Source organism: Neolamprologus brichardi, chromosome 11, assembly GCF_056152115.1.
Source record: "Neolamprologus brichardi isolate AB-2024 chromosome 11, ASM5615211v1, whole genome shotgun sequence".
Lineage (NCBI taxonomy): Eukaryota > Metazoa > Chordata > Actinopteri > Cichliformes > Cichlidae > Neolamprologus > Neolamprologus brichardi.
The window spans coordinates 2,039,905-2,067,226 of record NC_142114.1 but is presented as its reverse complement, the minus strand read 5'-3'; the positions used below and the strand labels follow the sequence as shown (position 1 = coordinate 2,067,226).

At 40.7% G+C, this 27,322-nt stretch overlaps 1 protein-coding gene across 1 annotated transcript; it reads right to left on the bottom strand.

Moving 5' to 3' along the window:
* Window positions 1-98: 98 nt before the first annotated feature.
* Window positions 99-27,322, bottom strand: LOC102791892 (E3 ubiquitin-protein ligase RNF19A-like). Its single transcript, XM_035910017.2, has 10 exons — window positions 27,116-27,322; window positions 11,410-12,423; window positions 6,689-6,897; window positions 6,401-6,545; window positions 5,930-6,092; window positions 4,680-4,794; window positions 4,218-4,379; window positions 3,438-3,651; window positions 3,200-3,343; window positions 99-2,848 (listed from the first exon to the last, which is right to left on the bottom strand). Exons 2-10 carry the CDS (start codon window positions 12,126-12,128, stop codon window positions 2,041-2,043), a joined length of 2,679 nt encoding a protein of 892 aa, XP_035765910.2. The 5' UTR covers window positions 12,129-12,423; window positions 27,116-27,322; the 3' UTR covers window positions 99-2,040.

The window sequence follows — 27,322 nt, the reverse complement described above, 5'->3', positions numbered from 1 at the left end:
TCTAATAGTAAAAATATGAAGTTTTAAATGATCATAATAGGTCCACTTTGTGTATTTACAGTACTTTTATTAACTTAAAAACTGGGAAACCGTAAACATTTCATATATAGTTGTTTTTTTTTTATTTTTTTGATATGCATTTACACGCATATAGTAAAGCAAATTACCAAACAAATATACAAATACCTTATGCAATTCTGCACAAATTACAAATTATATCTGGCACTAGTGTTCAACTTAGGATTGAGAAACTGGAATTTGGGTGAAGAATGAGAAACCGAACTAAGGGGGAAGAACAAAACTGTTTTTCTGTAATGCAGGGAAGGAGTGCAGCAGAAGCCGAATCCACCGAACCGAAGAGTTAATTCTGTAACAGACCTGGGTCAGGATACCATTCAATGGTTTAGGTTCACCTGAGCTGACTCAGTGGCCCCCAGTAAAGCAGACCACGGAGCGGTAAACACAGGCTTAAGCAAACACTCTGAAATAAAGAAGAACTTAACTTCAAGTCTGCTCAGCAGCACCGATTGGCAACACAAACAGGAACTCACAGGACAAATCAATAAGGAAGGTAACCATTAACCAACCTCTGCATCCCCATTAACCTTTGTGCATTGCAAAACATCAATGTCATAAGAAATACAGGTAACAGTGCAGGTGCCTCGGGCTGTTGTACAGCCCTGGTTATTTGCGTAGCATTTGTGAAGCATGTACAAAAACAGCAGTCTGTGTGTCTGTATAATTTCGGATCATATCATTCATCCCTGTGGTTTCAAAAGGATGCACAATACTGCATCTACAGCTGACAAGTCAAAGGTTTAAGATTTAACAAGAGCCTGAGTGCTGTCTTTGGTAGGCAATTGAAAAGTCTTCATTTACCAGATCTACCATAGGAGCATCCCTCCTACACAGTCAGACATTCTGCAATGAGTTGTTGTGGTTGTTGGTTGGAATCTAGAAGACACGGTGGAGATAAACGGAACACAAACAGCTTCTTGAAGGCACCATGAGTTAACAAAGAAAGATATCAAAGCTCTCTCTTACTCAGTGAGGCGAAACCATCAGCCTGAATAAATCACCTTTCAACAGGACAAAAAGTTTCTTTGTACAATTTCACAGAATTGACCAACCCATTGGTTAATGTTATTATAATGACTTTAAGCATTATCTCAACATCTACGGCCTTCCAGAGACCTTTTGTCAAATCAAAAAATAGCCCCCACCCACACCCTCAACATATATCATTAGAAACTTTCCACAGAGCAAGATGAGGCCCAGGTTTCCTGAGTCACCTTAGTGCTAGAACATGCACTGAATTACGCTACAGGTCTCAAATCGTTTCTTAGCGAGCTGCTAAAAAACCATAAAGCACCATCGCCCACAATGGGACAATAGCTGTGTGTGCATCCATTTAAAAACAATCTCAGTTGTTTTTAAGTCAGTTTTAGAGCTAAAATGATTCAGGACATTGAGCCCAGGCCTCGGTCTTTTACAATTTCATTTCAAACACAGATCCATGACAAAAAACAACCAGTCTAATAATAAATACAGATGAGAACTCTCAGGTTCCCTCTGTTAACTAATACGTGTTGGGGAAAATAAAATAAGTTGTATTGCCTTGTCCCTGCTTGGTTAACTTCTCTTATTGTGTTGCATCCAGACAGTAGGGCCAAAATCAAATACTAGCAAAACTGGCACAGTGGTTTTACTTTAGTCTACACAGATAAATCTGACACACCCGAGTCAGTGGGTTAACTTCTGTTACAGGTGGCCAGTGAGTGACAAAAATGTGTCAGCACAGGGAGAAACATCAGCATTTATAACCTTAAAATTTCTCATGCGGCTGCACTGCAGAAGCCTTTTTTAATACTTCACTCAGTGGCTGCTTTTCAACCCGAGGATGTCCAATCCAAAAGTAACATGTCCCCTTTACAAGGGAATAACAGAAAATGCAGGTTAAACTTTAAGCTAGGATTGTTATGTTAGTGGAGGAAAAGGATGTTGAAACAATGCGTGTGCAGCACTTATGGTATTGAGATTTTAAATATCAGTCTGTATACAGGAGTTCTTGAGCTGATGCTGCGTCTGGGCTGGCTGTTGTGGTTGATGATGCTGGGTGTTGTTGTTGTTGGTTTCCTTCAACATCTCTCCGGTGTTGCTTTGAGAGTCCGGCTCAGTGGGGCACACCAGGTTGACATTCTCCTCTGCTATGAAGCAGAGAGGGGGGAGCTCTGTGCCGTGACCCAGGGAGGACGTGGTGGAGGTGGGGGAGTTGGGGGTGGCCACAGCACTCTGTCCCTGGGAGGAGGATGAAGAAGTGGGGCAGGTCTCCAGGCGGTCGTTCTCCACTTCAGGCAGGGGGCTGACTGTGGCAAAGCGCGTGTGGTAGTCGCCACCGCTGGAGCCGTGGCTACACGAGGTCTTCATGCTCTCCAGGTCGGAGCAGCTGAACTCAGAGAAGTGGCTGGAGTGGGAGTCGGCCACTGATGGCAGGCTGCCGCTCAGCGAAGGAGAGTCGAACTCTGAGGAGTTGGTGCTGCGCTGCTCCAGCAGCTGAGCATCCATGTCCTCCCGTGTCTCATTGATCTTTGTGCCTCCTCCCCCTTTCTTCCGCAGCTTGCCTTTGCTCTTCTTGCCCCCCGAGCTGGAGGAGGAGGAGCAGGAGGCCTCTTTGGCCCACTTAGTGGAGGTTCCTTTGCTCTCTGCAGAGGTGCAGCCATTAGAGGGACAGGTCCAGCCGCAGCGACCAACGTGGCTGCCGTCATCAATGCTGCTGCTGCCGCTGTGATGCCGTAGTTTGCCAGGTTTGGATTCAATGTCAACCTGCACCTCCATACTGTTCCCATCTCTGGGAGAAGAGAGGACACAGGAAACATGAGTTGCGTGTAGTTTGTGTTCAGCACAATTAAGCATCCAGAGGGCTGTTATTCATAACATATAGTGACTATAGATTCTAGATGACCATTTTATCTTTGAATAGCACTAGCCTAATTTTTTACCAACTAGTACAATAGGTTAGAAATTAGGCTAGGTTCAAAACATGATGATATAAGCATTAATACAGGTTTACAATAATACAGGTATTATTCACTAATCCGCTGCATCTGTTTCACACTATGAAGCTACAAAGAACTGGATTAAACATGCAAATGAACAGAAGACCATGCTTTCTCGACTTATCCAAACCTATGATGCTCACCTGTCAAGAGGCATGTAGGCATTAAGAATGGATCCAGCCATTGCTTTGGTGCTAGCATTGTCGCTGACTGTTCCCAGGCTCACTGTGCCGGACTCGCCACTAAGACTGCAGCGCTCCTTCTGCACATCAGCCTGCACCTCCAGCCTGACAACAGAGAGAGAGAGAAAATAAGACAATGACAATGCAGGAGAGCACACTGAAGTCACAACCACATTTAAATATTGCAGCACACATTTACCTGTTCAGATAATTGACCATGGCGCTGCCAGACAGGCTGCCGGTGATGCTGGCTCCAGCCAGGGCCATGGTGGAGGCCGTCTCACTCAGGTTGTCCCTAATGGCCCCCAGACGGTCCATGTGGCTGCCGCTTGCACTCAGGCTGCCTGTCAACCCACCTACACTGCCTTCACCTATACTGGGGTTGTTCCTGGCGTCTGCGACTGATGTAGTATCTACACAGAACATGAAACAAAACAAAATAATATATCAGCGTGGAATTTAAAAAACAAAACAACATATCAAACATATCAGTTTGTTCATCCGTCTGTTCTTTGCTTATCTTGTTGACAGGTTTTCACTGAAGATTCTCTTCAGTCTTAGTTTGTGTATTATAAGTGCAGTGTCAAGTATGAGGATGTGGCTCTGTATGTGGGTGAAGGGGCAGTCAGGCACATTTGTATGGCTCTCTTTAACTTAACTCTTAAACTTAAACCATCACAAGTTACTGTCCAACCCTAACCCTTACCTAAAACTAGCATTTTAATCCTCAAACACACCTTTGAAGCATGAAAAGAGGAAAACTAAAATAAAAGTATACTGCCAAGTACACTTTTCAAAGCAACTGTAGGCCTGGAAAAGTGAAGAGGCAGAGGAAGTACAGTTTACTGTGGAAGGAAAGAGTACTTGCCATGAGTGAAGCAAGCAAAAGATTTTTACAAATAGTGTCGATTGGCATAACACGCCCTCTTGGTTTTGGGTGGTGGGCTAGTTCAGATCGGGACTGGAAATCGAACCTTACCAGCGGCAGCTGCCCCGCTCCCAACGTTCATGTCATTCTCATCATCAAACTCGATGCGAACTCCCTTCCCGTTCCCAGCGGAGACACCACACCCACCACTACGGCACAGAGAGATGGGTACCACGCCGTAGACATATGCAAGCATGATAGGAACTCCAATGCCTAAGAGGTGAAAGAGTCGAGAGACATAGACACACCAGGGTCAAATAAGGTCAGAGCACTAAAAATTTTTTAAATAAAAAACATAACAGACCATCTCCCTTTGATTTTTCCCATGTTTACAAAATAGCTCATGAGAAATGATAAGTGAAAACAAACTTTTGTATAATCTGAACTTGAACATTAAACAGAAGAAATTCCTGATTCCAACAAAGTCAAACACAGGCACAGCATGTCATTAAAGATCTCCAGACAGAAGAGAACTAGAGAGTTAGGAGGGTGCAGGTTAGAGCACAGACTGACCGACAGTGACTGCAGCCACTACTGGAGACACGATGACAGACAGAGTCACCCCACCAGCGATCACCAGGTTCCTCTTGTGGTTGGAAATATCTTTGCCTTCGTAGCGGTTATGGATCTGAGAGAGAAAAGTGGCACAAATGTGAGAGACACATTTAGAGGAGAGTGAACTTGCACTTAACGTATGAGCTGAGTCCTCAAAGGCGCCACTGAAAAAGTATGATTAACAGTGTTGTTGTGGAGCAGATTTCTACAATAACAATAAAAATGCTTCTTGTTTGCCTTTTACCTTTTGGTTGCTCCTCAGAAATTATTTTAGAGGCACTGGTCATGTAAAGCAATACTATGACAACTTTACTGAGCTACTGTTGCAGGAAACAGAACTCTTGTCTGCCTCTCTGTCTTTTGGTGTAAATTTTTACTACCATCAACTTCCTCTTTAAGAAACCACAACTGAGACAACTCTTTGATGAATGCTGTTTCTTTAGGTTGGCTGACATTTTCTTTGTTGCATTCTTTTCTTTTGCACTACCCGCATCTCATTGCAGAAACAATACAAATGTGGTAGTGCTAGTGGCAAAAAGCCCCCATAAAACACCTGAGAGAATGGTTCAAAGATAACTATACTGACTTTGGAGCTTGTGCAGTGTAAGTGATTCATGTTCAGATGTTTCGTGTATGTTGTGATCTCTTCTGAATGTGCTCTGGATGTTTGCAGAGAAGAAAAGTCAGTTGGCTCAAGATTCTTGTTGGCAGCCTTTCGTGGGGAATTTTGGAGACCAACTGGTTTCATTTTATTGTAACGTGAAGTTCTTATTCTAAACAGATCCCGACTTGTGAGTAACACAAAACAAGTGCACATATACACAGACACACAGGTTAGTAACACGTGACTGTTGCTGGCTCGGATCAACTCCAGAGTCTGGGAAAATGAGATGACTGAGGGTACATTGGCCGCTCAGTAGAACTAGCTGGTTACTGATTGTTGCAGTGATTGTTTCTGGCTACTCGCCATGTTTACTTTGATTGCTGACAGCAGTGACATGAATAAAGTTATGCAACAAGCATGTGGACATTCTGAAAGGATTAAAGGGTACATGCAACACTAAGAATGAATTATGACTTTATAATACTATAAATCTACATAGAGACACATCCCAATAATAAACAAAATCCGTGTAGTAAAAACTATGAGCAGGAAAACTGAAATATATCCCAAACTACTGTGTAGGTATGTGTGCGCAAGGCCTTACCTTCCTTCCCACATATACAGGAATACCAATAATCATGGCAGGGATAGCTATGCCTGCAATGAGTGCAATGCCAACAGGGGCACCCACGAGTGTTCCCAGTTGCCAAAGAATCTTCTTCTTTCTGCTCCACGGCTTTTTTCCCCAGAAAGTACAGCCCGATGGACTGAGAGAGGTAAAGACAAGCAGAAACAGTGAGAAATGTTCACAGGAAGAGCAAGCGCTGGATAGCCTTCTAATCTCAGGTACCAATCTGGAAACAAAAGTTAACCAGCAAATAAACGGTGGAACAACTACTAGCTATGTGCTGTAGTTATAGGGTGTCACATGACCAACAGGTTTTCATCACAGCAGGATCTTTTTTCTTTTTTTTTTTAAATTGCTAAATTCTTAAAATACTTGTAGTGAAACCGTTGGTCCAACAGCATGTACTTTATGTCTATTAGTATATACTGTATGTGTTAAGATGCTTACCTCAGGTAGTGCAAGTCTGAGATCTCTTTCATGCAGAGCCAACAGAACTCACAGCCACAGACAGCACACGTCATGTGATTACAGCTGCCATCATTCATCTTGATGATGTAAGCAGCACAGCGTGGACACGGCTTGATGTCATCAGCTAGAAGTAACAACAGAGTATGATTTACAACAGTGAAATATGGGTTAGGGAATGCTCATTGAGGACTGATGATCAGCGTTGTCTTCTTTTGTTTTTTTTTCCTTCTAATAAGCGTGTTGTGTAAAATCGTTAAGTCAGCCCACCTGCAGCTCCACTCTCTTGACTGTAGTTGAGGGAGGATGAGCGCACCGTTCTGAGGCGGAGGCTCTGGGCTCTTTGCTGGCGCGCAGCGTCACAGGTCTGGTTGGGATGCCACAGCTGCTTACAGTGGTAACAGAACTCTGTGCCGCAGCCCTCCCTCCCACAGGTGAGTTTCGGACAGCTGGCACACCCGAAGGCAATAACTGCATACCTGCCAGGGGACGCACAAAAAAAGTCATAAGGCAAAACACTACACCATGGTGCCCGCAAAGAATCTGAATTTAAGTCACATGCAAAGTCGATACATGCCAAATGTTGAGGCTTCTGGTTCTTGAAGGATTTTACTATGAAGGAAAACAACTGCATCATACAGAAGCAGCAAAATGTTTCTAACTAGAATTTTAGACAGAAATTAAAGTGATGAAAATGAAGATGCTGAAAATTCGAGAAAAGGTCATGTAGAATGGTGTTCTTTTTTTTTTACTTGAACTCTGCAGCAGGAAGTCCTATGATGGCTTAAAAAAAAAAAAAGTATGTTCCTGTATTTCCATCGTCTCACAAGTACATTTTTCTGAGAGGAATTATGCTTTAGCCATCTTCAATAACTCTCTTGAATATCTGTGACTGTTTGGTTGCCTTACAACAGTTTTTGCCACTCCCAAGGAAAGCCACTAAGATTGTAATAAAAATATTTTAACCAATTTTCTGAAACTGATGTTTCATTTACTCATACAGTTTTAAACAGCCAGATATAAAACAGAAAAACGCTTCTATTGACTAACTGAAGTAGTTACCTCCAGTGCTAAAAAAGAAACTAGGTGCCAAAAACTGCAGTTTATCTAATAAAAACTTAAGTCTAGGTCAAAAAGTGAATCAACGCCTATAACTTGAACTGACAGATGTCCCACTACAGGCAGCTGGATACGATGTCTCACCTCCGCTAACTACACCTTATGCTGTTTGTGCTTCTTGGAATGCTGTGAGGTACAGACCACCCAAGAAGCTGCTAGTAAAGAAAGGGAGGAGGAAAAAAAACAAACAAACATTATGAGATAAATTTAAGAAAAGTCTAATAGGTCCCCTTTAGGCTGGATGGAGTATCTTATGTAGTTCAGGCAGTGTTACTGTATAAAATCTGGGCCAGAATTTATAGCTGTTGTCTGCCTTATCTGGTTTCTTTACTAACCTTTCCTCCAACAATGCATGTCAGACACAGTAACAGCGGAAGTGAAATAATGCATGCTTTAACACAACAGTCTTGAGCCCTTGCAAAGAGACGACGATAAAAACTAAGAAAGTAAAAAGCTTAAAGATGACAGCTGCAAAATACCAGCTAGCCAATTTCTTGGGGAAACCCAAGAGTGTGTGACATGGTTATATCCGAGCGTAGCAGCAGTCTCCCAGACCCTCTGGGACTGACCCAAGGATCAAGTTTCAATCACAGAGAGCCTGGGAGACTTCCTCTACTGGGGATCGGTGTACTCTGTTGAGAACTGTGTTTACAATGCAGACAGAATCACAGCGACGTGCATGTCTCATTTAAAATGATATGCACTTAGCACTATTCAGCCTAAGTACTGTAGAGATAGCACAGCAAATGGCCTCAAACTCCCTGTCATGCAACTAATCTCACCACTGTTGAGACTGCTAAATCAGCCACAGGAACAACATGAAAAGTTGCATTCACTTAAACATTATCAAAATCAATGGATCTGTTAAGCGTCTACATCTCCACTTCTTCTGAAAATGCAGAAGCAGTGTCCATAACCTCTAACCTGCAGGAGGGGAAAGGGCCAGAGCATAGAAAAGCAGCAGGAAAAGGGGAACATGAAAATGGATGGAAACTGGAGATTCCTCTGAACCAAAATGAGGGGGAAATATCTAAGCCCCATAAATATCTAAGCCTACAAGAATGAAACATTTCTTTTCTACAAACATGGAGAAAAAATGAATAAGTGGCTAACGACAATAAAACACAGACAAATTCAAAGACCTTTAGTGATCACACACTACACTACAGAATTAATAGCCAAGCAACCAGATGGCCACTATAAGATGTAAAGTAATCTGCATAAAGGTTGCAGCTCCTGATAAATGTCATTCTGATTTGATTTATAATTTCCTGCCCATTGGTCTTCTGTTCTGAAAGGAAAAGAAAGAATAAACTTTGTTCTAATGACTGACAAAAAAGAGACATTAGCTGAAGACACAGCTGATGACAGTAAAACACCAGCAATAGCAAATAAATCACACACTAATGTAAAAGGGATATCTATGTGGCAAAAGCTATACGGTATCACATGTCCAGCTGTACATATTTCTAAGCAGGAAAATTACTCCAAGATTAAAGTCTACTTGCGTCTTGTGCTACCTTAGCTGAGGTGAATGGAAAAAACAATTAAAAAAAAAGAAGAACAAAACAAAAACAAACACGTCATGCCACCTTTAACTCCTACATTGAAACTGGTATTATGGCCAAGTTTGCAAAACAGGACATCCAAGGGGAGAAAACACACATACCAAGCTTTGAAGGTTACTAGGGATTCAGAACAAAGTACAAACAGTACTTTATGAAAGTCTGAAGGGATGAATTCTTTTTTTTTTTTTTCAGACCGCAAACAATTCCTGGAAGAAAAGGAAATGGCTGAGGGAGAGCAAGAGTCTTTCACCATGATACAGAGAAACCTGCTAATGGAAAATGATTTTCCTAAATAGGTGAGTAGTTAAAACAACTTCTGTTGCGTTGCTTCTTAATATACAAAAAGGGGGAAAAAATGAACTGTATTTCAAAATTCCACGTCACATATTTGGCGTTGCGAGGAAATTAACATTTCAGCCATTTTTCCATAAATGTCAAACATGGATTTCTGAACTGTCTGCAGTTAAGAAATTGTAAATAGATGTCCACTCAGATCCATATTAATGAGCTGTTGATTTGATCTGTCAGTGAGTGAGAGTCACTGACCCTGCAGGGCCTCTACAAAGTGACAACGCAGTGACAGTTGGGGGGGAGGGGGCTGGGTGGAAGCAGCCCAATGAGCCGTCACTCAGGAAGAGAGGATTAAACAGGAAAAACAGTCCAGCACCACTGGATTACTGGAGAAGGGACAAGGAGCGAGTCACAGAGACAGAGCTGAAGTAAATACATTCAGACAGAAAGACGTGGGGTTAATAATGACTGACCATAGCAAATCAAAATAAATGGAGTATTAAATACAAAATGAGTCAAAATGAGTTTTCTTGGACACCTTTAATTTAAGTGTTTTTTTTATATTAATCTAGAGTTACCCAATCACTCTTCACCTGCGGTAAAGCCAGTCCTAAAAGTAAACATGAAACATGTAAGTCTAATTTATACTCAGAAACTGCCACAGATTTACCCGTCTGTGAAGCTGGATTTATAACATGAAAACAAATCTTGCTATGTTACACTCTCCTTCACCTACATTTTCCTCACTTCTAGTAGTAGTAGCAATCCACTCTGTGAGATAATATGAGATAAGAATTTCTAAACAAGAAAATTAGGGCTCCAAAAAGTATAGCATCTCTTCCTCTGAGGCCCAAGTGTTTTGTTTTAATTTTTTTAATCTATTCCCATATGAATATACTGATGGAGATCAGGATTCCGGTTGTGCTTCAGTAAGAAAGCTTTGTTATGTTTGTGGTGTGATGCACATGTAATAGTTATGTTGCAAACTGTTTGAACAAAGACTAATGCACTGACATCTTGCTTTGCCAGATAACTGCAGTGCTCAATGCTGGTCTGGTCAACCACTGGTGTACTTGACTCTAACAGGCTCTCCTCAATACTGACCTCATTCATAGAGTCCTCTACAAACCCTAGCATTAGAGCTAATAGGTGGATTTTTCCGTTTCTCTTCAGCTAGCCGAATAATGATTAACTACTTACTGCTTAAGCAACACTGCGTAAAAATGGACAGTATATCACTTGTTTTTTAACACGACAAAAGTGATCCCCTTGTACTGCTTTTTAGTTTTAGCTTCCTTGTTTTCAACCGAGTTACCAGTTCTGTACTGACACAATGGCGCTAGACGTGGTCTAAAAACTTTAAATGCTTTTTTTCATAAATCCAGCTTCACAGACAGTGTTAAATCTATGACAGTGTATTTTACCCTTAGTATATGTGGTGTTTCACGTGTACTTTAAACAGTATCCACACAGGAAGTGACTTGATGACCAGAGACCACAGAAAGTGAACGACATTCTGTGACTTCAAGCAACTATGCATAAGGCGGGACCCAAGATAAGCTTTCTCAATCAAGGTGAGCAACTTAGGTGACATACAATAAGAATGACAAACGGCAGATTGACAGCTGACCTGTTAGCAAATACACCAAAAGGTTAAAACAAAAGGTCACAGTCATGTTTGCCGAGTAAATGACTTGCAGTGTGGATGCAGCTTTAGACACTATGAAAAAAGTTAATATTCCAACTATTCCAATATTTATTTATTTGATCATTATTAAGTTCTCAATTTTTGGATTTGGATAACTTTTTTATTTTTTAAAAAGTAGAACTATTTACCATTTAGGTACCCCCCAGGAGCAAGCAGCGAACTGAGACTCAGCTGAAACTGCACAACTAGCTTGTTGATAAATTGACACACACACACTGGACATTTATTTGCCTTCATTGAGGGTGGTAACAAACTTTGAATTTCCATGGTCCACTAAATCCCAAGTATTTTAATTAACTACTTACCCACAGTCTGGTGCAGGACACCAGCGGCAGTCTGGATCAGCCACCAGCCACCTCCTCAGCATGAATTCCTCATATTTCTCCATCAGTGCGCGGTCTCCCAGGATCATACGGATGTCGTGTGGGTTGAAGCGCTCTGAACACTCAGGGCAGCTAATGTTGACACGGGACTCTGAGATTTCAATGCGTAGGTATTGGCGCAGGCAATCAATGCAGGAGCGGTGGTGACAGGTCATGATGTCAGGGAAGCTCTCCCTGGAGTGACGCAGAAGGCACAGCGGGCACTCCAGTAGCTCTGCCCCAACCCCACCCCCTACCTTGGAGGATGAGGAGGTAGAGGAACAAGGCCCCGAGGCAGATGAGGTGGAGGCAGCAGCAGCAGCAGCAGCAGCAGACGAGGCAGCTCCGGTCCCAGCCACAGCAAAGAAGGCAGAGTTCTTATCATTACACATCTCAGAGTGGATACTCTCAATACTGGCGATGCCATCCACCCCTCCTAGCCCTCCGGGTCCAGAATGCTGCAGGTCTCGGGACCTTTGGCGCCCTGATTTAGACTCTCGTCCTCGCCGCCTAAAAAGCGAGGCTAGGGAGAGACGCCTCTTTTTGGGGGCCTTCTTCACGGAGGGCAGAGAGATGGAGGAAGCAGTGGACTGCAGGTCCCGATCAGAACCCATTACCCCACCACTTCCGCGCCCCAGCTGCAGGTGCTTTTGCAAGCTCATCTCTCCGGTGGGAGGGGAGGGATGCGCCAGTGGGGAGCCAGGGTTGGGTAGCCTGTCTCTCACATGGGCAGAAAGGTCTGGGATTTGGATAGGGCTTGGAGAGGGGGTAAGGTGGTGGACGGGGGAGGGAGAGGGGGAGGGGGATGGCGGGCCACGGTGGGGCGATAGGGCTCCAGAGGGCCCTTCTGTGTTTAAGACATGATGGCTTCTCCTGATCAACCTCGTGGTCACATCTAATAGCCGGATTTTGGCGGAGGTGTGGGGGCCAACTGGTGTGAAACCGATGCAACAGAACCTAGAGAAAGCAAAAACAACACAGTATACTATAGTTTAGAAAAGATAAAGAGTCAAAGGATAAACAGTCTTGCTGGTTGTAAGTTAAAATTCTAAGAATTGAAAATATTTTTAATATCATTTAACTTCCTCTAAAATCTGCTCTTTTGAGCTGTAGTATTCCTGTACAGCTGCTACCTGTTGACATTTTGCTTATTCAGTATAACAGCTGCTAAAGTATAGTTTTTCATAGCATAGTCTAAGCAATATGTTACTCTCATAATTGTTGAAATACAAAGGGTCACCTTAGCCAACACAAAGATGGTTCTCTCATTATAAAAAGTGACTCATGTGACCTCTGAGTGCGTTTATGCTTTTAGTCATTTAGATGGCTTCTGACCTAATCTAATAGATGTTTTGTCGACTTAAAGGACCCATTATGGTCACTACAGTAGTCATGTCACTCACAGTGACAACAGTGATCACCATAACCCATAACCATTTATACAAGGGCATGGGTATCTGAAAGCAGTATTATCCAAAACAGCGGGTGTTACCACGCAGACAAAACCTCCACATCAGGAATAAAAGCAGCACAGACATCTCAAGTATTTTTCAGTTTTCTTCAGAAAGTCCACTTATTTAAAACTTTGTATCTATGAATCATTGAGTTTTTCCAGTGATGTAGCATTGAAATGAGGGGAAAGAAACGGACACAATTACAAAGTCATGTTTCCAAATTAGCTGCAGCAACCAGAGTGTGGCTTGGCCAGTGGCTGTGACATCACTTTTGGCACATAGTGCAGTTTACGAGGGCGAGAATGGCAAGTATAATAGGCCTTAAGAATTTGGCGTGTTTATAAGGTGTGAGTGAAACACAGCCAAAAGAGAGGGTTGACTGAGAGACATTATGTAAAGAGATGCTAAGGCAAAAGAAGTTGCAACCAAAATGAGCTTTTTGGGAGTTGGGATTGGGTTTTGATACAACGTGCACTTGCTTGACGTTGCCTCGATAAATGTACAAAAGAATTTAAAAAAAAAGAAGCAATATGGCTTCTAGTTGTTGAATAACAGATGTAAGTGAAAGCATGTTTCCTCATTTGTAATGCTACACAGAGCTGTAATCAACTGTAATTATGCAAGCAGTTTCCTTTTTCAATAGCCAACAATATAAGCCCTCTGTTCAACTGTTCAAAAGAGGCTCTCCATTAAACTGCATTCGTACAGCTTGTGGAGAAAAAAAATGTCCTGATTTATAATTAACATCTTAAAGAAAAAAAGTATCTATTTTGAGAGATTTATCCAGAGAGAAGCTGGAAAAATGTTCAAGGAGAGAAAATGCATATCATATGTTTTGAGTAGTAGGGCCAAACGTCATCAAAACTGTAAGACAAGCAAGAAAAGGGCAACCATTATAAATTGCATAGGTGCAATTTTTTACCCGATAGTTTTGTATCGCAGTTCAAAACAGCAGAACACCAGTTATCCATACTGATTCTGCGTGTGTTATGCCATGTGTTTCTGGGAGTGTTGATGACAAAGATAAATAAAGGATGTCTGTTATTTTCAGAGAGTGTTGCTACGGAGCTACAATTTGCTTGCTGTGTGTCGATCCCTGAATGTGTATTTGTTTATCTGTGTCTTTGGTTACACCTTGGCGATGAACTATGCAGAGGAATGGAAACACATGCAGAGCATTGCCAGGGGATATACACATACCCCTAAAACTACCCACACACAGTAGTTGTGTAGTAAGAATTTAAACAGTAAAGAGGCCTGCTAAGTATGTTTTCTCACCCATTGTATCCATGTGCATACTTCATAAGAGCTGAAACTATAGTACACAAATCTCTACCACCATCACTACACCCCAACATCAAAAGCAGCACTCAGTACTACGCACAACAGCTGCACAGCCGCAACCAAACCACTGGCACTACCAGCACCAACATCTTGCTGCTCTCAAACATAAGCAGTTCATTCTCTCCACAATTTCATCCTTTTTATCTTCTCCCTGTTCCACAAGTCTGACTCTTCTAGCTGTGAGTTGGGACAGAAAACAGGAAATCTTGAAGTGGCAGGCAGGACTGGCTGTGTATTTTTTAAGAGGAAGTGTAGGGCTGCAGTGACACATCAGTTAGAAAGAAATGGGACTGGATGAAGATTTGTTTCATTTCTCTCAACTTGGTATGACAAACATATATATGTTATGCTAGGTATATGGCTTCACTTTATGCTGGAGATTAAGTAAAACTTCCCGGTGTTTCAACTAATGTATAAAAAGCCCAGTAGCCAATGAGGTAAAAGATGACCTCCCACCAGAATTTATTTAAAGACAAAAGGGATAACTGTAAATTAGCCTACTGTTCCTGTTTACACCTGAAAGAGCATGAAAATCTTAAAGAGTTTAGAAAGTTATTACAGAACCAGACAAATATTAGGAATTATAACCATTTTACCTCCTTAGCCAATATCCAAACATTTCTGTCTATTAATAAAAGGTGGGCTAAACCATTCAGTGCTTTTAAATATGGTTTCAATTTATTTACAAAGTTAAATCATATTTGCTGTCACATATGTGCACATAACATTCTTTTCACACTGGGGCACAGATCAACTTCACCACGTTTCCTACCTGCACAGAATATCAAGATTTGCTATTCTGTCACACACATGGAATTAGCATTATAGCAACACAGTTCTACTGTAGCAGCTTAAACATCAGCTGGCTGCAACCCTGCTTTCTACCATTGTAAGACCAATGAAAGACTGTTAAAACAGTTACATATGCAGTGACTCTAAAATATGTTGCAAACAACAAACTCCCATACTACTACTGCTACATGTAGGTGCACTGTATTGTGAGCAGAAATGAAAGCAGAAAGAAATGGGGGTACAGTGTGAAGTGCACTGGATGACAAAGACTAATAACTTTCATTCACCCATGAAAAGGAAAATGACCAAGGTCAGGATAAAGCAGGTGCTTTATCCTGACCTTGGTGTCTGTCACAAAGCTACCACCACATCTAAATCAGCCAAGGAGTGAATGACTGGGCTTATCGCTGCTGAGCAGATAGCTGTGTGTGCATGTGTGTGATGAGAGGACTGATGATGTAGCTAGACTTGCCCAGCAGTCTCATCTCAAGACCTTGGGTAAGACACTCACAAAATCAAACACCTATGTCAGCTTCTTGGCCCCGAACTGTGGTCAGCAGTTAAAGCGTTTCTCTGTGTGTCAGTTTACTGTATTTTACGCACTATAACGCGCACCGGTTTATAAGCCGCACTGTTGAAGACTGGGTCTGTTTTCATACATAAGGTGCACCGTATTATAAGGTGCATTAAGACAAACAAAACAGATAACTCGACCTTTATTAAGCTCATTCACAGTAACTCTTTCCAGTACATTCCACTTCCACAATTCCATCAAATTCTTCACGGTTACGGTAAAGAGCTGCGCAATTTCGGCATCAAGCATGCCCGGATCCTTCTCACGCTGGATTAAAACGCGTTTAAAGTGCATTCAGCAAAATAAAACAATCAGATGAGTTAAACTTTAAACAACTCATTCACAGTAACTATTAACATTGTTAAGCTGTAAAACATCAAATATTGAACAATACACTTACGTTTTCAGTTCATTCAACTTCCACAAATCCATCAACCTCTTCACCTTCAGTGTCCGAGTTAAACAGCTGGGCAATTTCAGCATCAAGCATGCCCAGATCATTCCGCATCATTATCTGAATCAGTCTCGTTGCTGTTACTTAGCTGTTCAGTGATTATTCCAGCCTTCATGAAAGCTCGGACGACACTTGAGACTGATACCTTAGCCCAAGCATCCACGATCCATTGGCAGATAGTGGCGTAACTCGCTCAGCGTTGCCTCCCTGTCTTGGTAAATGAGTGTTCGTCTTCTGTCATTCAATGCTCCCACACAGCTCGTAATTTAACTTTGAACGACCTGTTGACACCAATAGTTCTTTGGTTAATCCACCGGGAATGACGGCCTGCTCCGAATTAATATTCTTTACTTAGGTTTTGACAGCCTCGGTGAGATTGGCGCGCATGGAGTCGTAGATCAAAAGAGACGGAGATTTGTGGAAAAAGCCATCTGGTCTCTTGACATAAACTTCCCTCAGCCACTCGCTCATCTTCTCCTTGTCCATCCAACCCTTTGAGTTAGCCTTGACGATGACGCCAGCTGGAAAATTTTCTTTTGGCAAAGTCTTCCTCTTGAAAATGACCATGGGTGGTAGTTTCTGGCCATTAGCTTGGCAGCCCAGAACTATAGTGAAGGATGACTTCTCGTTTCCTGTGGTGCATATAGATACCATACTGGTCCCGGTTTTCTCGACAGTACGGTTCAATGGCCAACTTTTCTTTGTAATCGTTTGGCAGTTGCTGTGAGACAGTAGTTCTTGTGCGGATTGAGAGATTATGCCTTTTCATAAAACTGAAGCACCAAAAGGTCCCCCTCAAAGTTGTTAATCTGCATGTCACGTGCTACCACTATTGCCTTGAGTCGAATAGAGACAGTAGAGACACTTCTACCTGCTGTTCTCTGTTCAATAACCCACTGTTCAATTTTGTCCTTGTTCCCTCGGAAACTCCTTTTGGTCTTCTTTACTTGTTTTAGGTCATCTTCTTGCTTCCCCCACTTGCGCACCATGGACCCATTAATGCCAAATTGTCTCACAGCTGCTCCATTTCTGATTGCTCGGAGTTTAAAATCCGCTTCGTAAGCGTGTCTCTTCACAGGCGCCATTTTGAAGTCGTTATACACACACACAACACGGTAATATTGTGTTGAAGCACAGTACGTATTACTCCGTGAGGCTCCTTGCAACAGTAACCGTAATGCTCCGAAAAGTGGCACAAAAATTTTTTTGACAGCTTTTTGAGCATCGTGTACCACGTAAAATTGGTTTGCGGTAAGCACAAACCAAAATTCATACATAAGGCTAACTAGATTAAAAGGCGCACTGTCGATTTTTGTGAAGATTTAAGGATGTGCGCCTTATCGTGCGGTAAATACGGTAAATACATTAACACAGTCCACACTACCAATGAATCTCGTCACCCAAAAAGAGAGCCGTTTTGTTTTTTAATTTATGTTTAAACTAAATTTATATGCACTTTCATTTCAGCGTATTTTTAGTCTGAGGGTTTGTTTTTTGTTTTTTTATTTATTAACAAGCTGGCTTCTCTCCACCCCAGAGAAACAAACAGAAAGTAAAAATAAAGCAAAAGCCTATTTAATATAATTTCATCCATGAATTTCAGATAATATCAGAAAAAATAGATTATTTTCCACCATTTCCTTTCTCACATGGTCCGTCTCAAAAGTATTTGCAATACTGAAAAAACTCTGTGGTTTAGGTGAAGGAGTTGCCTGATAGAGCATGGAGAACGAAGCACATATGACACACACCCACCAGCAGTGAACACACAGAATACTGGCTGTGCTGTTCACACATCAGTGGAATTCAGCATCACCCCGACTTTGCAGCGAGCTGGCTCAGTAATGACTTGGACCATTTGCATTCTCATAGGCTCAGAACAGACATCTATTCTCTATCAGTTCAAGCTCACCAACTTCTCAATTTGCTGTTATCTGTCCTCTGTTCTCAGATTGTTGTTGATGTGTGTTTGGTTGTTGGTCTTTAATCTCTATTTTATGTTTCATTACTTTCTGTGTGTGTGTGAGTGTGTGTGTTCCATCCATACAATGAAACACATCCGTGTGTGGGATGTTTTTCTGCGAAATCCAGGAGAGATAGGGGAAAGAACTGATGCAGAAAAAATATGGAGTAATTCTTAGTCCAGGCCTTTTCTATTATAGATAGGTATGGGAATCAAGAACTTGTAGAGAAGTCTGCTCTCTGTTAGTCTGCTTGCCAATCCGCTTATCGATTTCACTTGCACTACAATCACCTGATTTCAGTTTGTGTGCTGGAGGAAATAGTGGTGCAGTCTACAGTGTGGACTTGGACAATACTTTTATCTATATTAAGGATGGGATGGTTGAGATATGTGCAATGGTAAAGTGCAAAATGCATCCAGGACAGAAACAACTGCATTATGCTGCTAATAGAACTTGAGCTCTTTGCAAGGCTCTACACAGACAACATGCTAACACTAAGCTAGTTAAGAACCCAGAGTGATTTTTAAACATAAGTGTATGCTGAACTCAGCCATGCAGCCAGACCCTGAACACAAAAAACAAAAAGCCGGGAGCCTCCCACCTTGTTTGTTGACAGCAGTTCAAATTGGGAAAATCTAACCTTGCTACACAAGGAGATTACTTCTGATTGGATCACTGCCTCCCATTTCACTACACAACTTAATTCTGATTGGATCTAGTCATCTTGTTTTCACAGATAATTGAAGAAAACTAATAGGCAAAAAAATTTAAACTGATTCTTACATCTTCACAAGCTCATTTCATTTTCCACACAGGTTCTGCAGCCTTGATCCTTTCTCAGACTTAAGTAAAACGGATTTGTAAAATATATTTAAACATATTTGGAATAAAGGTTATTCACACCCCATGAGATGCAGAAAAAAGGTATGGAGAGAATCTAGTCTCATCACAGATGCATTTTATGCGATGTATAAATAAAAACCTGCAAACAAATATATCTTCCACAAACAAATGCTAAACAAAGTGGACACCTGAGCCTTTACATGTTGGGTGTCCTGAATCTGGATGTGGCCAGCAAGAGAAGCTCTGACTGTAAAACCAAGACATTGCATATTTGCATTTATGTGTTGTGCTCACAAGATAAGCACACTCAGACATATGTGCAGCTTTAGCCTCCTTTATGACTCCTATCAGGACCAAAATCTACAAAACTATTATTAAGATTATTAAAACTAGAAGCTCATCAAGAAAGTGTTGAAGTTACAGCGCAAAGGGCCATTTTCACCATAGACCTTTGTAGAGCCAATTTTGTTTTTTTCAGCAACAACAAGAGTTGCCTCCTGTTCGCACTTCTGCACTGGTTCCACTTTAAAGACTCAGAAGCGTTCAGACAACATTCACAAAGACAAATTATCTTGTTTACACTCCCATAGTGAACGAACAGTTGCATAAACCGAGCTGGTTTCTGCTTATAACATTAGTTGCTACAATCATTATCATTTAGTTTGTTAAAATTTAACTTTATTGTTACACCTGTTAGCAACAAAACACAGTAAGAGCCAATGCGAGTTAACTAGAAAAATCTTTTAGTTAATGTAATGTCGACATCCCTGATTAAGTACAAAAAAAAAGTGACAGGACATAGAAAGATGAGGGATAGTGGATGTACCACAGATTTCTCTGGTGACTGAGTTTATTTGGCATTCCAGAGACACACACACACACACAAAGAGAGAGAGACCAGATCCAGTACTGACCTCAACTGACCTGTTGCAGCCTGGGAGAGTACGCCTCACACTAAATACATGCTGAGAACCATGGGTAAAATTAACTCAACAACAGCACAGATTTCCTGTGGCAGTGATTCATGTTTTCCCATATACTTAAAATCTCTTACATGTATGTGCAAAAATATCCCGATACAGTCACCCAAAAGGCATTAACAAGAATCTATTACATATCTAGGCATTGTTTAATGTACCTAAAAAGTTCACTAAAAACTGTGTTAAAGTTCCTTTCATGCTTGAGAGATTTAACCATCTCCAGACATATGACTTTGATGACAGTTCCATGTAATCATCATCATTATTTCACAGACATACAGTCTCATTGTGTACCATATGATTTAAGAATTTCCAAATTGTTTGCACATAATTCAATGACTAAACTCCACATATTTAAGATTTATAAGACGGGTGCGGCATTTGCTTATATATTTGTAACCTCTAACCTATGCCATAAAAGAATGACATTGAATTCTTGAACAAGCATTACAAGATACATACACAACTAAACAATGACAAAATATTTGAAAGGTCCCCTCTTTTTCCTCCTCTGATGTTGACATTCTGGTTAAACATAAGCTCAGTCAGAATGAGTGAAAGGAAAATTATGAAGGGGAAACCTCTTCATGTTCAAGCACGGAGGCCATGGAGGTTAAAGCACCTTCTTTTGATGCAACAGAAAGGACAGGACAACCCTGTGTGCACCGCAGAAGAATGCTAATCTTTCCACATCTGGGATTCTCTACCAAGTAAAAAACTTTACTTTACCCGTTGAAGTTAACTAGTGAGATGTGTTTTTTTTTTTTAAATAACTGACAAGCAGGGTGTGAAGGACTAATATGAAAGGGCAAGGAAAACCACACACAAAAAGTATGTGGACTCACTGATTGGCACACGGTATACTGAGAATTGTAGATAAACAAAGAGACAGAAATATACAACAGACAAGTGAAGACAGAAGATTTAAAGATGAATGGATGAAAAGGTATATTGAGATATAGCTATGTCAACTAGCAGCGATGACAGGAAAGAAACAGACATCACACAGCTGAGCCAGTGTAGTCAGTCAGTCTCACTGCAGCTGCATTCCTGGCCTGCCGGTCTCATGTGTAATGTTGCCTCTATGCACATTCCTGGGCTTCTATGGGCTTGGGGACAGTCAATGCAGAACTAAGAGTTCCACTACATCATGAACAGACACCGAGCAACATCCTGGCAGACAAGCTGAACCAGTGATGTGGGATGAAAGTCAAACAGAGTTCCACCCTTTACGCCACAGTGTGGAGCAAGCTAAAGTCTGGAGGTGTGTGTATTGAGCTGGTAGATTTAACTGTACTAATTTGAACAGAGAAGACATTTAAAACATGCCAGCATGATTATTTGGCTATCTTCCTATGTAGCAGAAAATGATATGCAAGATTGTATGTAATATACGCTACCTAAAAAGACGAAGGAAAAAGAAGACTTATGAGGTGTACAACATCAAAAACTCAATGGATTGTGTTCAGATTGTGACTAAGCAATACAAAGAATTAAAAAAAGTGCAAAGAACAATCACAACAGCAGTGTGAACAGGGAAGGCATTGTTTAATGTACAAAGAGAGGCTAGCAGGCAGACAGGGAGAAGAAAGGGAAAAGTTTCCAACCCCAACAAAGCCAGTACAGTCTCCAGCTGCCTGCCTATTCCCCCCACCCCCACCCCCCAAACCTCTCAGACTTCCCTCAAAAGGAGGGGAGCAGGATGAGGTAAGCATCCTGGCATTTCTGCTCAGCTGACAGAGCTAACAGCTCAGGAAGAGGGTGTGAAATGGAGAGAAATTAATGAGTAAATTGCAAGTACGCAACACAAAAGAATCCAAAATTATAGTGGAAGTAGGGAAATAGTTCTATTATACTGTGCAGGTTGAAAATAATAATCTAAAATCCATGCCAGAGAGGTGCAAGAAAAACCTCTGATATCAGCGACTCTTTTAAAACCATGTAAATCTGTCTTTCACAGCAGTCCAAGAGGTGGCCTACATGTTAATTGTGACTGCACTGCATACATGTTTAGATCAAAAAGGAATATGTAGAGCATCTAAATACGAGTCCGACTTCAATAACCTCCTTCACTACATTTTCATTTATCATGAATAGCAATCAGCCACTCATAGTTAGCAAACACCAATGTCTACAGCAGGCCTGCTGAGTAATAGATTACTCAATATGTTAAAGTAATGTGCCGGAGGAACGAGTAGCAGCACTACTCAAAATATAGATATTGCAGTATTTACTGTCTCCCAAAATTTTCCGTTTCTGTAGCTTTGCCATAACAAAGGATTATGGATATGTAACCATTGCACTGATGCTTACATACACTCCAAAACATTGACGGGTCGCTGCCTGATAGCAACAATGCTAGGTGTTGGCAGAAAGCTAATTGTCTGAACAGGAAAGAGAAAGAAAATGGAGTTCATTACAAAGAGAAGGAAGGTGAAAAAAAAAGGTTTTTTTTTTAAATTAAAAATCAAACTAAAGAAGCAAAAAAGATTAGTCCACAACATAGCATGTTTCACTTTTCTTTTCTTTTTTTGACGCTGCCATATGGTGACAGAAAAGTGCAACTACAAGAGGATAGTGGTTCGCAAGTGTTGTGAAGAATCTACCAAACCATGCAGGGCACTTTAAGAAGATGGTCTAGTAGAGAATCCCTGCATTTTGTGCGTGATGAGGTGTAGCATGCGACTGGACAGTATTTTATGGGATTAACAAGAACCGATTATGACTGCAATGTTCACCAAGTGCTTACCAGTCTTTCATGTTATTATTGCAGTTAATGTCCATCTATAAGGCCTGTTATTGGAAAGTGAAATACATTTTAAAATACCGGCTGTTATGGATGAATGTGCTGCTGGTTGTTGAAGTATTAATGTTAGCAAAAACATTTATTAGAAAGGACGGACGGAAGGAAGGAGAGAAGGAAAGAAAGAAAGGTAGGTAGGTTATATTTAAGTAAAGTAATTTCTACTTTGAATACAAAAAAAATCTGAATAATTTGAAGTGTTTTGTTTTAACCATTTTCTAACCATTGCACACAGAGGTTTTTCACAAATGACTGTGTCGCAGTGTCTTGAATTCTTACATCAAGCAAGAATTCATGAGACAAAATTAAACAATTTAAATTAAAAAGTTTCTCTTTTGTACTTATATAAAAAAAAAAATGTAGCAGTGACTATAAAAATGACTCACCAAGAACAGTCACAGGTATCACAACAGGTTTATTTAACCTTATTTTCTTTGGTGTGTGGGGAGACGTTGACATGCGGAGTTTAAAACAGTCTTCATTTTGCAGAGAATGACTTTTCAGCTGGTGGAATAAATTCTTAGCAATAGTGTTATGCCATGTTTTGCAAATTACCGCATTTTATTCGACACCCTCCTTGTGAAATTCAAATGACAGCAAGTCTCGTTTTCTTGCTCGTCTGGAACTCCGGCCGTCGCCATTTCCCCCCCCCCCCCCCCCCCCTATCTGGTAGTATATAAACACTAGGGGTGCAACAATATTCGTATCGATATTGAACCGTTCGATACAGTGCTTTCGGTTCGGTACGCATATGTATCGAACAATACAAAATTTTACATTTATTTTATCAACTTTTCTTCTGACAATGCTGTCTGTGTTGAGCGCTAAGTGGATCTGCGCTCGACAGTGCAGCCTAGGCGGAGTAGTCAAACGCAGATTCACTGAGCGCAGGGCTAGCTAGCAAGACAGAAGTTAAGCTCTCGTTGCAACATGGCAAATTGAACCTCCCCCCCCTCATTCAGATCTGGCGTTTGGAACTATTTTGGTTTTCATGTGACGTATGACCCTGAAGGTAAGCGCGTCATGGACAAAAGTAAAACAGTATGTCGGATGTGCCACGCAATGCTCAATTACATTGGTGGGAACTAGTGCGTTAGCGCAGTTTGCTCGTTAACGTGTTGGCCGTCCAGCCCCACGCACGGGGTGATCCGCAGTAGCTCGTTAACGGAGATTTGCCGTGTTGTGGCATTAATGTCATTTCAGATTAACGCTGACAGCACTAGTGGGAACACAACGAATATGACTGCACATTTACTCCGACATCATCCTAGTGCAAAGACAAATGAAAGCAGACAAAAACAACAAGCACGCATGCTACAAACTTTACCCGAGTCATTTAGACAGCTGTTAGCACATGATTCTCCTTATGGGGACCTGATATGTTTAATATGCTGCTGAAAATATACCCCAGAAGAAGCGTATAGTATAGCTTTTATTTTGGAAAGAGCCATTTCTCTGTAATAAACTCTCTTTTCCAAAGATGAGTGATTTCTCGATCAGATAGATTATTTTTTTATTACTTTGTTGTTTCAGCAACATTAAATTTAAAAACTGTACTTTTGAGTTAAAATATATATTTATAATTTTAATAAATGACAAATTAAAAAGGCATGAACATTTTTTTTGTATCGAAAAAATATCGAACCGTGACACCAAAGTATCGAACCGAACCATGAATTTTGTGTATCGTTGCACCCCTAATAAACACGCATGCTCAATGCATTGGGCCAGGTAGAAAATTTTCCGGTTGGGAGGGGGAAATTAATGACACATCGCGGCGTGTGGGAGGAAACAAAACTCACAGTAAATTAAATGCATTGGGCTTAATATTTCCATGGCAATTTATTCTCGATGATCACGATAAAGACATTTTAACCATCACAAATGGAAAAACTCCAGATACATCGAGTATATTCAATATATCGCCCAAGACTACTTCAAAGCATTAAAAAAAAAATGTATGCAGGATCAGATCAGTTGCATAGATATAGGTCGTAATAGAACCCCTCTAATGCACTGACCAAACCAGACCATCACCTAACCTTGCAACTATGTTTACCATTCAGCGGTGGTGGGGGGGATTGTGGGGGTCATGGGGTCCTGACATACACACACAGAAAATAAAGGTCCAGATCATCATGCTGGGCTAATGACCTTTCTTTGGAAGTTCATAGTGGCCTCTCACACCCAAACACTGATGACTCCAGGGAGCAGACTCTAGTGCTCATTAAACACAATAAAAGTATTAACCTCAAAATGATCTCATCTGGAGGACTTTCCAGTAGAAAGCTTTACCATTGAGCGACAAAGCAAAGACAATAATTTTCTATGTATATTATGAAATTATATTAAATGTTCATTTAACTATATAAGTAATTTGTGATTCTCTAAATGCACCACTCAAATGTCTGATTAAAAATTTATGTAACAAAAACAGAAAAGACAGAAGAGGCAGAAATATAAATATATATTTATATTTCTTTATATATGAAATATAACATAAAATGATGTAACCAAAGGAGTAAACAAGCAGAAATCAATGAATGAAAATTAATGATGAAAAGCAAGATGCTTGATCTCTGCAAATTATATCAAAGAAGCATCCCACATAAGATGGATAATGCAAAACGTGGGCTAAATGATTAACACAACACACACAAACCAGAACCACAAGGGCATCCAATTTAAAGGACCTAGTTCTTGATACAAGCTCTACTTTTCACAGTTTGATTATCTTTGGAGTCATTTATCTGGCAGGTATGCCAACAATATGATACCAACAGTAGGCGACAGTGGGCAGTGAAGCTGTCATAAAACAAAAATGATTCACTTCTCAACAGAGCAACTTCCACTATCAATAATGTGATCAGAGCTATCCTAGACCAAGAAGTACTTATGAAATTTGAAGATGTACTTTTTTTTGGAACACTTTGAAACATCTGTTACAATTTTTTTTTGTTTTAATTTAGAGATATTATCCAACTTTCAAGGTGTACATGTTCAACTTTATCTCTAATTCTTCTGATTTGACTACTGTGTTTCCCCCATAGTTTGTTTACTTTGTGGTGACAGCTGTAATGCTATGAGTGGGTGAGCTCCTAGCATCTGAACGACTGTCATCAACTTCAAGTTGCAGATTTTTCAGTTTGACTTCGAGAATTCTTGGTTTAACATCTTTCCATCTTCAAGTTTAGACAGTTTAACCAATTGGCAGAAAGATTTTATTACACTTAAATTTACACAGTAAAACGTTTTGCAATTACCACTGTTTGTTTTTTTCCCCTCAAACACAGAGCCGAACTGATGAAACAGGGAACAGAAGAAGAATGACCTTTTCTTTCATTTTGTACTAAATCAATGAAGCTGTTCCAAACATGAATATATTTCAAAGCACACATAGGTGTCATAAAACATAACAAAATCATGCTGTGGAGTGAAATGGGTTTTGGATGGCTCCTAGGTGTTTCTCTCAATAATCCCTCATAACTTTTTGTATAGTGTCACCAGTCCAAATCAGCAGTGACCGAGCAAGTGCAATGCATTAAGCAAATCATGTTATGTTAACTATCAAAAGGGATAACAGTTGGGGGAAGTGGGACATTAAATTTTTTGTACATACAATGAATACATTTACTACAACATCATAGCTCACGGTGGCATATTAAATAAATTGGAATAGCAAATTAAGAAATGCTAAGGACTAGGGAAAGTAAATGAGCCAAAAATGTTTTTATTTTACTTGTATAGGTGAGAGCTCAACATACCAACTTATGAGATTTAGTTTGATGCTACCAAGGTTTACCTAACGACAGTTATTTTCTCTTTCTGCTGCTACTACTACTGAAAAGTGCTTTAATCGCTTACTAATTCACAGCCTCCGTAAAGTAGTATGTTTAGCTGTCAGTGCCTAAGAGCTGAAATTTATCTCTGACACAGATCTGTGGTTTACATTTTAGTAAACTCTCTCTGTGACAAAACCTTAGAAAACTCCGAAACCACGATTTTTATCTTCGTACTTGACGTCGATTAAAGGAAGTCCAACGCCTTTAATGGGCCAAACAGAAAGTATTGCAATCGTATAGTTCTTGGTAGCTATTTTGAGTAAACAAAAAACAAAAACGCAGTGATAATACCACGAGTCGGTGTAACGTACTAAACTTCTCAATGACATCAGATTCACAGCTCGGTTAGCTGCATTATGCACTGTGTTTAAGGACAGTTTACGTTATTCTTACAATTATCACCATATCTTACACGTGTCCAAACGTAAAGCAGGGCACGTGATGTTAACAAAACAAAGCTAAGAGCCACAAGAAATTTTCCATAGCTTGTCTAGCTGACGGTTACCAGAAAGCAAGTCAGCTAACTAAGTACAAAACACAGCGAGCGGTAGCAACTGGCTACCAGTTAGCCAGGTTAGCTAGAAACGATGAGAACGTACCGTCTGTTGCTAGTGACACTTGTTCCGGAGACAGCAGGAAAGAAGAAACGCTCTCTTTTTCAGAAAACGTTTCAGTTCTTTAATCCCTGGTCTCACTGCAGTGCCGTCAGTTACTTGCCAACTTATTTTTCCTCTGTCTTCGGTCCCACCTATCCTTTCCGTTTCGAACGACAACAGCTCCTACAGAGCTCGCTCTGTTGTTCACAG

What these genes read in the sequence shown, in the direction of transcription:
- LOC102791892 (XM_035910017.2), bottom strand. Translation starts at nt 12,128, where the DNA reads ATGAGCTTGCAAAAGCACCTGCAGCTGGGGCGCGGAAGTGGTGGGGTA. An exon ending in TCAAGAGAGTGGAGCTGCAG is followed by an intron (nt 6,546 to 6,688) that starts GTGGGCTGACTT and finishes TGTTACTTCTAG; the next exon opens with CTGATGACATCAAGCCGTGT. An exon ending in GCCTACATGCCTCTTGACAG is followed by an intron (nt 2,849 to 3,199) that starts GTGAGCATCATA and finishes CTCTTCTCCCAG; the next exon opens with AGATGGGAACAGTATGGAGG.